We start from the raw sequence: 16,222 nt of genomic DNA on the forward strand, positions 1-16,222 counted from the left end.
TGTGACCGTGTGACGGAGGTATTACATGATTGTTTAAACCCATCTTGAAGCACCCAGCTCTCGGGGGATCGAAAAAAGATTAAACTGGAGTTAACTTGATAAATAAGCAGACAAGATAATGCCAATTGAAGATGAATGCATGTTTATTTTTAAATCATCATTCAATAAATAATTACATTTTTATAGGCCTTCTCTACGAGGCTGACAAAGTATTGATGAAATGCAGTTTTATTTTTGTAATGACTTGAGCACATAATAAAAATGATAAATGAATGAAATCTATAATTGAAGCATTAAAAACAATCTTTCTCATGTACCTCAATCAATTATGCAAGACAATCACCATTTTACACATTTACAGTGTACATGGTTATTTGGCAACATTGTAGAGAAAAAAAGAAAAACGATTATAAAAGCTGCAAGAATTGGCTCAGTGATATAAATCTGAAATAACTTTCAAAACAATCCTGAATTTGGAGATGATCTGATTAGATTTTGCAGTAAGTACGTCAAAGGTCATAGAGGTCAATTTATGAACTTACAAATGGCAGGTATTGGCTTTGTTATCAGGATATCTCAATACTAGAGGTATGAGCTTTAAACCGGATGATGGTGTATCACCTTAGGTAGACAAAGTGATCAGATTTTAGGGCAAGTATAGGCCCAAGGTCACAGAGGTCAATTTCCAGTAAATCTCAAGGTTTTAGCCCTGTTATTGCAATTTAGGTCTAGAACGATTTGAGCCATGAACTATCGAACATCAAACTTGTCAATGCCAGTGTGCATCACCATAGTGATATAAATAGATTAGATTTGGGTAAACAAGATCAAAGGTCAGCTAATCACTTTTAATAACTGAAGTAGACGGTTTTGTAACCTTGTTATGACCAAATCAATGACTATTTTACTTAGGATTATATAGCTGTGAACTTATAACACAAAATCCTGTAGGGAGGAAAGTGGTCAAATTTGGGGACAGCCAGGTTTAAAGTCAAAGGTCATAAAGATGAATTGAAATGTAAGTATAGGCTTTTGTTCTCATTGGAATATTCTAAGAATTATTCAAGCCATGATCTTTAGGCAGAGGCATATTGGAGATGTAGTTTCATGTGTCTTCATTCATATATTATTATATTTATGTTAGGATAGAAGAATACCATGGTTCAAATGCCCTCATATTCAAAATATATGACAAGAATTAGCTGAAGTAACCAAACTATGATAATACATGTAGTAATAATACTAATACCGGTAATAGGTCGATTTAAATGGCACAGCTACTATATAAATATACTCTACTGCGCTTAAAACAAGGTATATTATAATCCTGGCTGTAGCCGAGCTGCCATTATAAGGCGCTAAAGCATTCAAGCAATTTCTTCCTATCGGATATCCATTTACTTCACCTGGGTGGAGAATGGCAGATAAAGCTTTATGTCTTGCTATTTAAAAGGGCATTGTTATCGCGGAGGGACTTAACTGCTAACCATGTGATCCACAGTCTGGTGACGTATCCACTAGACCATAACACCTGTACATGCCTCATGTTTGTGTATTACATCATTTAGATCAGTCCAAACGCTCCTGGTATACACCAATTCTCATGTGTTACATAATCGCTGATCGCATCCAATTTTTTTATGAAGCAATTGCATCAGAGAGAGGAGAGAGAGAAAAAGAAAGAGGGCGGGTACAGATAGAGAGAGAGAGAGAGAGAGAGAGAGAGGAGGTGGGTGGGGGAGTGTCAGAGAGACAGACAGACAGGGAAATAGTCACAGAGACAGACAGAGAGGAAAATAGTCACAAAGACGGACATAGAGGGAAAGAGTCACAGAGACAGATCGAGAGGGAAATAGTCACATAGCCAGGAGAAATAATCTCAGAGACAGACAGAGAGGAAATAGTCACAGAGACAGACAGAGAGGGAAATAGTCACAGAGACAGACCTAGAGGGAAATAGTCACAAAGATGGACATAAAGGAAATAGTCACATAGACAGACAGAGGGGAGAATAGTCACAAACAGAGACAAACAGAGCAGGAAAAAGTCACATAGTCAGACAGGGAAATAGTCACATAGACAGAGGGGAGAATAGTCACATGCGGAGACATACAGAGCAGGAAAAAGTCACATAGACAGGGAAATAGTCACATAGACAGAGGGGAGAATAGTCACATGCAGAGACATACAGGGAGGGACATAGTCACAGAGACAGACAGAAAGGGAAATAGTCACAGAGACAGACAGAGAGGGAAATAGTCACAGAGACAGAAGGGGGGGGGGGGGGGTCGGAGAGAAAGGGGGTAAGAGTCGGAGAGTGAGAAAAAGAAGAGATGTAGTTAATCCATTCTTGTCCTATTCATTGACCTGTTGCCATACTAGATGAGATCAAAGGCAGTGGTTCATCATCATTGGCTTGGGTGCTCAGTTCTGTGGAATGTGGGATGGAGAGAAAAAAAGACAGAAGAGAGTGAATAAATTACCAGTGAAAAAAATAAACATTACCGGTATGTTGCCCCAAAACTCTGGATTAATATACGCATGGACTCTGCTGTCAGACAGCTTCCTTTATCAAATTTCTGGGCCCAGTCTTATAAAGGGACCGGTTGTGAGTAATCGCAATTTATTGTGGTGTTCTGTACATGAGAGATAGGAGACTGTAAACGTGCATTTGATTAAAGGACTTGCAATTCATTTCGGATCAATCACAACTCTTTATAACATGGGGCCGAGCGGGTCTAGCCAACCCACTGGTCACTTTCAGAAGAGTTGTGCGACATGTGCTCCTACACTTATAAAATGTTAAACTTAACTCTAGTCCAAGCACCACGTCTTACCCCAACCCTAACCCTACACCTGACCTAAAATCCATTTGAAATTCTAAACTTTACCCTAATGATATCTTTGAGAGAATTTTCACCAGAGCAAATAATGTCCGAGCACCTTTCAGAAAAGTATGATTTCAGGGCCCTCGAGTACAGTATGTACATTATACTGATAAGGCTGACTGAGGTACACAAGACATAATATTATAGAAAGCCAACCAGCATCACCAAGCATTGACCGTGTCAGTCTTGTGAATATAGTTGAAGGCGTACAATAATATTTAAAATAACTCTTTCTACCCAGAAAAGCCCTATCAGCATCATCCATACTGCCCTGAAATTACTACTGCCCCAGCAATCGCCAGGTACCTGGTTGGAGAAGGGCAAATTTGGATAAGTGTCTTGCCAAATGATGTTAGTACCAGGCTGAGATTGGAAGCCTCAGCCCTTGGAATGAGAGTCACGTGAAAGGGAACCGCTACACCGCAACACTAACACCTCCACAAACGAGAGAGCACTGCGATCAAACTCACCTGAAACTGAGCGATACTCCTCTTCTCTATCCTCCCTGATGCTCACATCAATAGTCTTCCGCAATCTTTCTTCGAGCTCTTCGCTGCGAATGTTTACTCCCGTCAAGCTCCTCAGTTTAAGCGGGACGAAAGACATATCACAACAGAACACAGGAATAATCCTGCCTCCTAAGCCATTGTCTGTGAGAGACTGGAACGCCATCTCAATCGTCATGGTGTGACTTGCATCTTTGCGTTCACAATCCTCTTTCGTGATAAGATACACCACGTGGGAACAGTTTAAGACGGCCTTCTCAATGCTTTCTAAAACCGGTACACCAAGTTTACTCTCAAAAGGAGTCGTCATTCTCCACATGTTCCTTCGAATGAGATTCTTCATCTTAGAAAAATACGCTGTTTCCTTGGATGACGCTAATAGATAAATGTCGAAGAACTCTTGTTGAGAGAGGGGTCTATTTCTTGGAGGACCGTCGGTGTCCATGTCCTCACTTCTGCTAGGTATATCAATAGGACCTCAAATAAAGTATAATAGAAAGAAAGATACATGTTAGTAGGCTACAGTCAAACCTGTCTATAGCGACCAGTAGCGGATCCAGGAGGGGAGGGGGGGGGGCCCCCCCCCCCCGGAAAAAAATCTTGTAAAAACACGTGATTTTTAGTTTTTGGGGGATAGGGCTCCCCTGGCGCTCAAGGGGGGGGGGGGGGGGCAAATTTTTGAGGGCCCAAAAAAAAAAATGCTCATTCCCCCCCCCCCCCCCCCCCCCCCCCCCGACACTGAGCGACTTTTTGGCCGGCGCGATTTTCAAATTTTCGGGAGCCAAAAAAAAAATAAAAAAATTGGGCCCCCTCCCCTGAGAAATCCTGGATCCGCCCCTGATAGCAACCACCCAAGGAAAACACAAAAAGTGGTCTTTGTAGACAGGTTCCTTTAGCACACGTTTCAATGAGAAACCATTTTCAAGGGCGACAACACATGTGGTCACTAAAGCAGATTTGACTGTATCACGTAACTGGGTCACAGGTTCGAGCCCCTGGCACGGCACTTATGTCCCTATGCACCTATGTCTACATTGCTCTAGCTCTCCACTGAGGAGCTAATATGGTATCTGGTAAGGTATGATTATAAGAGGGTTTGTTTTCTTCTGAGAATGAAAAGAACCATGATTTTGATGCTTGTAATGTTGTGTATTCTTATTGAACTTATCCAACAAAGAGTAGTGCAAAATCATCAGAATTTACACTCATTACTAAAGAGCTAGTACATTGCTATATATACAGAAAATTGATCAGTGACTTGATCGGAATAGTGATCTGTTAAAAACAAAAAATTACAGTCTACCTTGATTTTTACTAGAGAGCTGCTTTTGGTGGTGTGAGCATATTTTGTAAGGATCCAGGATTTCTAAGAGGAAGGGGACAATTTCCAGTTTTCAATAAATCATCTATGACAACCCCAAAATCTGAGAATATTATATTGGTTGTGAGGCTAAAGCAAAAGAGGGGCAGAGACAAATTTAAACAAATCTATGAGAAGCAATAAAAAGAGCTAAACAGATGGTTGAGGGTGGGGGGACAAAAACCCCTGACACCCTAGCTGTGACCCCTAGATTCACATATTTCATTTTCATATCACTTACTGGCATTTGATCCATATTCCAACCGATGAAGCTTTTGAGCAGTATCAATCAGGCCATGTCGAAGGAAGGCTTGCTTGAGGTCTTCCATGGATGCTATACTTGAGCCCGCTTGATTTCTCCATCTTATTAATACCTAGAAAAGAAAGAAATGGAAAATATTGTCCGTTTAGATATTCATGACATCATCTGAGCTGCAGCGAACCAATTTGATTGGCCAATATGTGACTCTGTCTCCTTACAGGGACTGCTGGTGTGACTTGGGCCCCGTCTTACAAAGAGTTGATATTAATCACAACTTATTTGCAATTGATATCAATCGCAACTATGTACATAGGAAATAGGAGACTGCAAACTTGCAAGCTGTCAACAATTATCTGCTTACACCTGAAGAGGTCATTGGTTCTAATGGTTCTTATTAAAACATGTACCCTAGACAGAAGTGACATTCCAACTCCTCAGCTGTCTGTCTATGGAACTCTCTCCTTGCCATTGTTGTTTCATAATCATTAATTCAGTCATTCTGAGATGCAGTGAACCACTTCATTGGTTGGCCCATCAGGGGCCCATTTCACAAAGCCTTTTTTCAATGACAAATGACAAAAGTCAGTGACAAATTTGCTGATAACCGATCAGAAGCAAGGATTTCCATAGCTTATAAACAAAAACTGTCATTTTTCACTGATGACAAGTTTTGTGAAATGGGGCCCAGAGCTCTCAATAAGAGTCTGCTGTCAAAGCACTTTTTGTAAGATGTTTGGTGATACTATTCTTCATGTTTTGCAACCAAGACAAAAGAGGAAAAAAAATAGAGAGATCCATTGTTGTCTTAGATGGGAGAGAGCATCTTGGTTCTATGTATGCAGTGTTTGTATTAAAGTGGTATTGATGTTATTTGAAATGAAAATCAATTGCAAGAGAAATGCCCCGCTGTCTTACATGGAAGAGAGCATCTTGGTACTGTGCAAATGGGATATTGACGGGACCAATCAGGTTAGAGAACTTGACCGAGTTATTCTCCAGGAGAGGCAGTCCAAGCTTCCTATAGACCGCTGCACAGTCTAGCTTTGAGGCCAGGGATTGCAGGTAGACATCCTCACTCAGGCAGTTTGACCTTCTTTGGAGTTCTGGAGAGAAGGTTTGAGATGAAGAGGAGAAATGGTTGATTACTGATTACCGAAAAATTGAAAGTCGGGTGTGCGTCTTATACATGGGCCGGTACACAATTTTCTTTTGAAATGTTCATTATTCTGATAACTTCATTATTACTGAATGTTCATTATTCTGATAACTTCATTGTTACTAAATGTTCATTATTGTGATAACTTCATTGTTACTATTATTTGTGACAATTTCATTATTCTGATAACTTCATTGTTATTATTATTTGTGACAAGTTTACAACTTTACAAGCAAAATTTGCGCCTCCAATTGCACCTCGCAGTAAAATGAAGGTCCTTTCCTGTGTGGGCTTTTGAACTCGGAACTGGCTCGCTGGCTACGGAGTCGGGCCCCCAAAATAGGAGTGCATCTTATACACAGAGATTTACGGTAACCTGACTGCTAAGAAAATATGTACCAGTACATGTTTTTTACTAAGCAAAGTCCTGTCTAATGAGTATGTGCGGTACATTACATACATTAGAACAGAGATGACCTACTGCTCCAATTTCTTTCACAATGTAATCACCCGGCCTCAACGCAACTTCCTCTTTAATTAATAATTGTTTCTGACCTCGCTCTAAAGAAGCGGCTACTTTATCCAACTCCACCTCTCTGAATATGTCCACAAGCTTGGCGCCTGCTCCTCTTCCGTTCGCGTTTCTCCATGTATACAAACACTTGAAAACGATCTCCTGAAAATCCGGCTCTGTTCTTCCGATGATATTTGAGACGGCTGCCTGGGAGCCGAGAAGGTCGCGACCTAAGGGGAAGTAGTGTTTGACGGAGTCTATGCTCTCGGTGAGTTGGTAGATGAGCCGATCGTCCTGCAGGACTTTGGACCTTGCTTTAGAAGCCATCCTGCAGACTTTGGGTTACGCTACCTAGAAATTCAGAGAAAGGGAGAGCATCAGAATAATAAACATTGAAATGCCAGAACACAATTTGTTTAAGATACCGGTACTTCTACTTCTATTCTGCTACTTGTCAAAGCCTGTTGAGCATCTGGACAAGGGTGATCGTCTGCCGACGGTGGACAACTTGTGCGAATTTGTGCCTAATTATACCGGTACATGTTTATGGTGCAAGTACAAATGATGATACTGTGACTATACTCGCAGCTGGTTGCTCCCTTGATCTGCTTCCATGTGGGCAGCTCAATGATATTTGTAGGAAGCTCATCCCAATCTTTCATGGTGCAAGGAAAGAAGCTGTACTCGTAAGAATCAGCTGATGTACCAAGTCTGGTGAAACTTGCATATTTGTACATTTCCTCATTTCTGGGATACTTTCCCCTGTTCAAGGAGGCTCAATAGCTCATTAGTAGAGCTCTGGTTTCGTGACCAAGAGGTCCCGGGTTCAAAACCAAGTCAATGCGCTACTAATTCACTTCATTTGGCAAGGTATTAATCCTTGTTACCAAGTTCCTGAGAGACGACTTTAAACCATCGATCCCCAACCTAGTTGCTTTAATACTTACAAGTAAACCCATGCCTTCTTAGCGGTCGGGTGACAATAAATAAACAAACTGATTACATTTTAGCTGATTTGTTGTTCAATGATACATGACAATTGATGATGATGACACTTAAAATAATAGCAGCATATTATTGATTGGCAGTAATTGGTAGGCCGGGCGAGCCATCTCTGTCATTCATTTCATCGTCACAACTCTGCTCACAGTCACACTCACACTCACACTTACAGCTAGCAGCTAGCCAGATGCAGACCCAGGCCAGGCCCAGCTAGGGGCAGGCAGTGAATGCATTGAGATCTGGCAAGTGCGCCAAGGACACGTTTATATAATATAGAGGTCTAGGGTCTATAGTCGGCTGCCCTAGTCAACTATAAGAAGAGCGTATGAGATTTTCATATTGTACTCACCGTTAAGCTTAAGGTCGTGGATCCTTCCAATATAATATGCAAGCAGCTATAGTCTCACACACGTTGTCATAAAGCCAAATAAAATCAGATCGTAAAATTATAAGCTCGTCAAAGTTCAGTGGCATGAATTATAGTCTACGATAGCTACGTGCGTTTACAGGCTTGCAGTTTTTAGCATGCGCACGCGTAGGCCCTACTACTACATTACCAAATGACAAAAAGGGAGATCCCCTACTGCACGATCCTATAATATAATGCGAACATCGTACGGAACCAACCAAGAATGTACGTAATGCAATCATGCATGGCAAGTGAAAGCAAAGCAGCTTCGCATGTATAGTCAGTCGATCTAAGAAAATAGCAATCGCGCTGCTCGTATGTTAATTATTTAATTGCTTAACCCAATCTTGTATAATATATATACCCCCCCCCCCCCCCCCCCCCCATTCCCCCTGCCAAAACCTGTATATAGGCGCGATCGAGAGCTAGTATAGGGGTCTAAACTGGTGTAGAGGTCTATAGATCGAGCAAAATTTGATCGACTTTTGTTTTGTTTTGTTTTAATTCAGTGTATATAATAAACTAACACCAATGCGTATCAAGTATCAATTTTAGCACCAGGGGCAAACACGAAAACTTCTGATTTTCTTGATCTCTATCATTACTCGAAATCTGAACTGAAGCTCTCTTTTTATTTGTTCACAACGTACGGGGTGAATAGAATGCAGCCAAGATCATCGGGGAATCCCCATTACGTTTGTGGTAGTGCTCTCTGATTGGATAATTGTAGAAACAGACGATGACTAGTCTCTATACAGAGATATCTTGAGAGAAAATCAAACATGATTTCAGCCAGCTAAACTCAACTGACAAGTAGATCTACGTACCGATTTAAATAATACGATTTAAAAAATAGAACGCACACAAAATACATTTTTTAGAAATAAATAGATACATTCCCTGAATAAAAAGTAAAAGCAAATTTATAAATTTCTTTGAAAAAAGACATTCGAACTCGGCGTTGTTGGACCAGAATTTCGTCTAGTATCCGACCGTATAATATATACCCACATCAGATTCAGACGCTAACGAACGAAAGAGACAGCAATGTTGGTCTACTTCAGTACGGTAAGCAAATTAGGAACAGAAATAAGATTGAATTTACAAAAATGACAGAATAATTAATTATATGCCGAATTGAACAGATACTAGTAGCTAGCCTAGGCCTATGGAAAATCAGTCTGATGCGAATACGGAGTGATGGACTCCGATCATGGAGGCAGGTTGAGTAGTAGTTTGATTTTGAAATTTGTTTTGTCTTTTTAGAATGAGAGGCAAACATTTACTACAGGGGAGAGTGCCTTGTTGATGTTTTTTTTTTCTATTGTAATCTAAATCTCCAATATGGGAGAAGTCTGTCGAGTGTCATGAAGTAGGGGAGTCTCCCAAACCAGCTGTGCATGCACATCTGCCTCGTGTCGGAGAGGTTTTGTGCATGGTGGCAAGGGGCCTAATTTGATACTTTAACATTTCTTAGATATTTCTTGTGAAACTGATTAATTGGAAATCTGATTTTACACAATTTCAATTGCAGGCTTTTTCAAGACAAGATGGATACACCAATCACTGATGAAGAGCTACTTAATATAGCAGGCAATGTTCCTTCTGCCGATTATCACAGCTTAGGTATCAAACTTGGTCACGGGCTAGGAAGATTGGAGGAGATCCTTGACTCAAAGAACAATGACTACCGCAGAAGCACTGTTGCCATTTTGATGAGCTGGATGGTTGCTGCATCAGGAGAAAGCTGGAGAACGAGGAGGAGCAGACTCGGAGCGATCTTCTCTTCATTGGGGATCAAAGCATCAAATGTATTGCTTCCAGGTGAGTACAAGATATTGGATCATGGGTCTTGTTCCATAAAGCTCGCTATCATCAATAACAATTAGATACGATAACTGTCATAAGCTACTGAAATTCTGGCAGTTGATGGCTGTGAGCACATTTGTCATAGATATCTGTGACAGCTGTTATTGATAAGAAGTTTTATGAAACGTGGTCCGGAATTGTGTTACTATGGGACCGGCCAGAGAAAGGAAGAACGTAGAGCAGAGGCCAAAGATCTATCCAAGTCAGCTCCTTTTTTGAGGTGAAAAACTCATTTAATTAATTCATCAGAAGGGGAAAAGGAAAGAAATGAAATAGTTAAATTGTATAGAAATCCAATAACTGAAAGATTTCCAATTATTTCAGTCTCTGAGATAGTTTGTAGGGAGTTGCAGGTCCTTTGATATTTTACTTCTCCGAAATCAAATTATTAGATTGAAATTGAGCTCTACATGTAGGTTCATGAAACAAAGACAATATTGCAGATTATCAAAGTAACATTTTAACCCTCTTGTTCAACTTATTGCCTTTCATTATTTGTTTTTCAGAACCACCCTACTCGAGTCAACCAGCTGTAACAGTACCTGAAAGGAACAGGGCCATTCCAATGTAAGTATGAAACTTACAACTCATCTGTTTTGGGCAAAAGAAGGTGTTAACTCTGTGTTATACAATGCCCTTCTGGCTCCAAACAGATGACATTGTCTCCTTATTTGTATTTCTTGGAGGTCTAAATCATTTGATTTGTAATTTTGTATAATTACTTCTGATTAAATGATTATTAGACCATAATGTGTTTGTCTCTTTCCTATCATGGCCAATCTTGTATTGTTCTTGATCCACAAGGGATTGGCCTTACAGACTCGGTCCTTTAAAAAGAGAAAGCCACCAATCTGGAAACCGATGTCCACATGAATCAATGCATGTATTTTGAGCCATATAGTAAAATTGATGTTTATATTCGATCTCCATCATTATTCGTTGCCTCTCAATCCCTTACAGACCAGCGGTTGGCCTTACAGACTCTATCCTCAAAGAGATAGCCGACAACCTTGAAACTGATGAGCAGATGGAGTCCTTAGCACGTGCCTTGGGTCGTAACCGAGGTCAAATCAACCAGTGCCACACCACCAATCGGATGACAGGCTCAGTCACGACCAGAGGAACAGTTGACTTGCTGACTGCTTGGAAGGCAACAGTTCAACCTGAAAACCAGATGAGCAGCATGCATAGTGCCATGACATCAGCCAGGCTGCTCAATCTAAGAGACACAGTTCTGCTCATTGGTAAGGAAAAGGCTTGTCGTAGGTGTTGTAGTTGAGTGGCTTAAGCACTTGACTTGAAATTCAAAGGTCGTCGGTTCGATCCCCGACACGAAACTAATGTCCTTTGGCAAGTCATTAATCTACATTTGCCACTCCATACCCAGGAGAGAAATGGGACCCGGTAGGATTGCAAAAGCATTTGTGTAAATATTTGCCATATGCCCTCACGGTGACCAGATGGTAAGAATATTCCTAGGAGTGAAATCGGTGCATATTGTGCGTAAATGAATCCGAAGACCGGGAAAATAGTATCTGTAAACCACTTAGAGACGGTATTCTGTATTAAGCGCTACAGATATAAATCCAGATTATTATTATTTCTCATTCACCTACAACTTGGTTAAACACCTCAAAAAAGTGCTGGGGAGGAATTAAACATTCTTTTTGTTTGCGCACAACTAAACACTGTAAGGAATTTTATGGGCAACAAGTCACAGAAATGTGAAACAAACTTTGCTAATGTATTTGATTTTGTCTTTGGAGTATTCTTATTAAATGTCATATATATATATATATATATATACCAATATCTATATATTTGTGTGAGCTAGGCTACAGTTTATTTATTTTCCTAGGAGCCTGCATGCTGCAAGCAAAATACTTGCAAATGAAGACAAAGTTTTGCTCAGTTTAGGAAACTTTATTTTTTTCAAAACTTCAGAATATGGAAATTGAAACAGATTAGGCCATGATTAATGTTCTTCTGTATTAATGTAGAATTTTTTCAATAGGTAGATGCGTTTGGGATATGTCATAGAAAACGAATTCATATAAACTCTTAGGCTTAGGTTGATAATTTTTTGATACATTTTCTAAGTTATTTATATATTCCATTGTATATGCTTTATGTTGTCTTCTAGGTGGATCCCAGATTTTCACTTTTTTTTCTCTCTCTCTTCATCCCATGACTATCATTTTAGCTATGAAGAAACAGGAACAAGAACAGAAAGATTATCGGAGAAAACTTGATCAGCAAAAGCAACATCAGGCTGAATCTAGCAGCCAAGACAATCTATCCTCTATGAACAATTCAGAAACAGACGCTGCATTTTCTATCCTTCGTGAGTATGGTCCTCCTACACATATTCCGGCGACAATTTCTCCGGCCTATATTTTATCAAAGATATAGGGTTGGGGTTAGTGCTGCGATTGGGTTTCATATCAGGTTTTAAAAGCACTGCAACAATTTTAGAAGATGTGAATGAATCGTTGATTTCATGTTGTGGATTATAGAGTCTGAATAGACCATTTATGTAGTGCAATAAAATTTCTTTGTTGAGTGCCTCATTACAATTTTTGAAATAGTCAGAAGGTTAAATGCAAAATGCATACATTAGGGATTCTACCTAATAACCTGTTACATACGCCTATCACATTCTGCCTATTGAAATAAAGTTATTCTTACCAGGTGAATAAAATAATTTTGAAAAAGTTATCATCTTTTTTTTTTTTTGTCCAGGTTCTGTAGATCCCAGAACGAATAGCTCTTTGCGATGGAATGATGATGCAAGAAGAACAGTAGAGTCACAACAAAGAAGCACTCCACCTTACCAAGCAAGCGACAGTTCAACCAGTGGGTCCTTTCAAGGACAACCAAAGTTCTATGACATCTACCTTAAGTTTAGTCAAGAAACGGTTAATGTTCATAAGGTGAAGGATATCATACGCAGGAATGGCTGGACGATGATGACTGCTAACGACTGCAGACTCGGTGTCCCGAAAATGACCAGTATAGAGGACGCCCTAAAGACCTGTTCCCACGTGGTCCTTATACTCACGAAGGAAGATTGCGAGAAGAACGATCCGTATCAGACCATGACGATGGGGATGGCATTTCAGTCAACGGTGGGCGGGAGTTTGAATGGCCGGGTGATTTCAATCCGATGCTGCGAGGAGAGACATCTTCCATCACCGCTTCAGAGTTTGGAAAATGCATGCATCAATGATCCCTATCTAGAGGACAAGCTAAAGAGGACCATTGATGTTAGCATCAGCAAGGGAAAAAAAGGATCAACAGTGGGTAAGTTAAATTACATATGATCAAGATTAGTTTTGGTAATGCTAATGCAGTGTGAAAGAAACTGAAAGCGATCAGAAAATTTTGCTTGTGTAGCACATAAGTATTGGTATAAGGGGTTAATTGTCCTAGGGGTTAGTTTCAGGGGGTGGGGGGGGGGGGAATTGTCCTTCAGGGGTGGTTGTCCTTGGTTGTCCTGGGAAGGGGGGGGGGTAAACATCCTAGGGGTTATTGTCAGGGTTGGGGGTACCGTAATTGTCCAGGGGGGGGGGGATTTTCTGGGAGTTACTTGTCCTTGGGGGGGGGGGGGGGGGGGGTTGTCCTTGGGGGTTGTTTTCTGGGGGATAATTTTCTGGGGGGCGTTTGTCCAGGGGGTAATTGTCTGATACGCATACGTAATACATTGCTTTCATTACATTAGTATTATCTGGTTGAATAGCCCTTATATATATATCCATGTATTCTATGTTCTAATACAACCATCTTTAATTTTACTTTATTTTTCTTCAAGGTACTAGCTCCACCTTGCCAACAGAAGGATCCATTGCACCCCTAGTGACCTCTGACCTCGGAACACAGCCTCTAACAGCGGCACAGGTTGCTTCAGAGGTTGAACGGATGCTCCCGCAAATCAATGATCTGCCAGCTGGTCCAAGCTCCTCGGTGAACATACATGGGAATGTTTTTAACATGTATGTTACAGGTAGACATGATCTTGTGCCGCCTCACCCAATGATCATCCCCCTTGCGGTACGGCATGAGCTGAGTAAACTATTGAACGGTCCCCGTGTTACTCATGACGACTGGACGGGACTTGCTAGTGAATTGCGATTGGATGACTACATCGCTAGTCTGACCCGCAAGCCAGACCCAACATCAGATCTGATTGACCTGGCGGAGAAACAGAAGAAGATTTGCAGCCTCGAGGATCTGAGGCACATTCTGAAGCAGATGAAGCGCGATGATTGTGTGGATGTTCTTGATGCCCGAGCATCGGTAGTCGAGTCAAACAACCGTCTGATGATTCAAGATCGGGACAGAAATAGCAGTTCTAGTGATGACTTTTGAACTTATCACACTTACTCAGAGATGGATTTTTTATTTTGTTTGTCTTATGCTTATCATGAAAATGTAATTGTATATGTATGATGTTTGAAGAGGAAAGCTTTGTATAACAATTTGCTAATTTTAAATCTTTTATACAGTGCGTCCCAGACAAAAGAATTATTGATGTTTTATCATAACTTAATCACAATTATAATTAATAAATGACACATACATGTATTTGTAATGCTTAGATCGCGATCCTGCTCTTTCATTTGATGCAACTCATATGAAGAATATTTCTTGCATGAGTGATTAAAAACAATTTGAAGTGAGGGTACCACAAAGTCATTTGGCGGGCGGTATCTGAATTTCAAACTGAAAATCACATTTCTAGAAAGCTCATCTTCTGCCCTTTGATATGACACCTCAATCAGGAAAAATTAGCCAGGATTAACAAAGTTCTGTTAGTTGAAAGTAATGCTTGCACTTCCATAATTTGATTAAACGAATTCATTTTCACTGGCTGCCTGCCATAGCAACAAACAGAGTTGACAAAATACTTCACTCCGTTTCGTTGGCAATCAGCCATGCATCAAAACTTTTGTCTTCTTTATAATTCAAGAGGATGTAAATTGTTATGGAAATGTTTGTGTTCAAATAGAGTTACCGGTATACCATTTTCAATTTTCATAACACATTAAAACATATAAACACCACGTTTTCAAGTGCCTACCTGTATATGCATGTAGTGAAAAAATTTACAGTTAAAGTGGAAGTTATAAATTTAAAATTAATGATTTGATTAAGAATTCCTTATAAAAAAGTACCATGGTAACCATGGTCCTTTGTCCAAATTACCATCCACCATTCAAACCATGGTAACCGTGGTATTAAACAATGGATGATTCCATGGTTACCATGGTTCGCATGGTGAATGGTAATTTGGACAAAGAACCATGGTACCATGGTACTTTTTTATAAGGGATTAATATATATAATTGAATTAAATTATATTGTATCGATTGATCGAAATACAATGTATATGTCAGTACTAATACGATGTTTTATATCAGTACTCAACATCATTTATGTTTGTTGTATAGAATAAGCCATGGGTTATGTATGCAGCTTTTGATTCTTGTAAAAATATTAAAAAGAAATGATATTTTATCAATTACTCCTGACGTAATTACCCGTTTTTTCCTGTTTTTTTTTCTTCTATTTTTTCAACTAAATTTGTGCATATATATTCAAACAATACATGGTCTATGAACATATTAACAACCAATTGTAATAAGTTCATTTGTATGAAAGCAGAACAAACTGAATGTCGAAAGATTGAAATAGAATAACACCATATTTGAATATACAAGATCACAACATTGTAGTCACTTTGTGTGTTAAACCAAATAAATGGGAAAGTTTTACGGCACTATATGTCATAGTGTCCTAACATATTGAGCCCTTTTGAAGTCCCCATACGTAGGCCTATATATATATATATATATATATATATAAAGGAATTACAACTTTCATAAATTCATTACTTTCTTCTTTTGGTCTGATTTCATTTACACTATTACCAGTCTACTCCTATGTTTTTTTTCTGCTTAATTTCTTTTAGATTAGTTGTCTGTTATGGGTAGATTTCCCTGTAAGTGTACTGATGGTTTGGGAATTATAGTATATATAACCAAAGACAATTACAATTAATGTACATGTTGGAAAAGAGAAGGGAACAGATGCAAGGATGTGCAAAAGAGGCTAAACGGAATGAGATGATGAGAGGATAAACAACTAAGATAACATTTGATATGATGAATATAAAGAGATGTAACATTACAATATGTACAATGCTTCCGGAATATGTGTGCAAATGTTATAGTTAACTCAGCATATAAGTCGGGGG

The 16,222-nt window shown here is 39.6% G+C and overlaps 2 protein-coding genes across 2 annotated transcripts; one reads left to right on the top strand and one right to left on the bottom strand.

The window, feature by feature from the left end:
* Nucleotides 1-2,258: 2,258 nt before the first annotated feature.
* Nucleotides 2,259-6,634, bottom strand: LOC100890171. Its single transcript, XM_030993166.1, has 5 exons — nucleotides 6,589-6,634; nucleotides 5,932-6,161; nucleotides 4,996-5,128; nucleotides 3,359-3,871; nucleotides 2,259-2,430 (listed from the first exon to the last, which is right to left on the bottom strand). Exons 1-5 carry the CDS (start codon nucleotides 6,632-6,634, stop codon nucleotides 2,360-2,362), a joined length of 993 nt encoding a protein of 330 aa, XP_030849026.1. The 3' UTR covers nucleotides 2,259-2,359.
* Nucleotides 6,635-8,591: 1,957 nt separating this feature from the next.
* LOC100891602 lies at nucleotides 8,592-14,523 on the top strand. The gene is made up of 7 exons (XM_003730741.3): nucleotides 8,592-9,165; nucleotides 9,632-9,921; nucleotides 10,473-10,533; nucleotides 10,927-11,210; nucleotides 12,170-12,310; nucleotides 12,709-13,269; nucleotides 13,778-14,523. Exons 2-7 carry the CDS (start codon nucleotides 9,648-9,650, stop codon nucleotides 14,332-14,334), a joined length of 1,878 nt encoding a protein of 625 aa, XP_003730789.2. The 5' UTR covers nucleotides 8,592-9,165; nucleotides 9,632-9,647; the 3' UTR covers nucleotides 14,335-14,523.
* The last annotated feature ends 1,699 nt before the right edge of the window (nucleotides 14,524-16,222 follow it).

This window comes from Strongylocentrotus purpuratus, unplaced genomic scaffold, assembly GCF_000002235.5.
Source record: "Strongylocentrotus purpuratus isolate Spur 01 unplaced genomic scaffold, Spur_5.0 spur5_scaffold_20, whole genome shotgun sequence".
Taxonomy (NCBI): domain Eukaryota; kingdom Metazoa; phylum Echinodermata; class Echinoidea; order Camarodonta; family Strongylocentrotidae; genus Strongylocentrotus; species Strongylocentrotus purpuratus.

What these genes read in the sequence shown, in the direction of transcription:
- LOC100890171 (XM_030993166.1), bottom strand. Translation starts at nt 6,634, where the DNA reads ATGTATGTAATGTACCGCACATACTCATTAGACAGGACTTTGCTTA. An exon ending in ACCAAGATGCTCTCTTCCAT is followed by an intron (nt 5,129 to 5,931) that starts GTAAGACAGCGG and finishes TTTCTTTTCTAG; the next exon opens with GTATTAATAAGATGGAGAAA. An exon ending in GGAATATGGATCAAATGCCA is followed by an intron (nt 3,872 to 4,995) that starts GTAAGTGATATG and finishes ACTTTATTTGAG; the next exon opens with GTCCTATTGATATACCTAGC.
- LOC100891602 (XM_003730741.3), top strand. Translation starts at nt 9,648, where the DNA reads ATGGATACACCAATCACTGATGAAGAGCTACTTAATATAGCAGGCAAT. An exon ending in AGACACAGTTCTGCTCATTG is followed by an intron (nt 11,211 to 12,169) that starts GTAAGGAAAAGG and finishes CTATCATTTTAG; the next exon opens with CTATGAAGAAACAGGAACAA. An exon ending in CGCTGCATTTTCTATCCTTC is followed by an intron (nt 12,311 to 12,708) that starts GTGAGTATGGTC and finishes TTTTTTGTCCAG; the next exon opens with GTTCTGTAGATCCCAGAACG.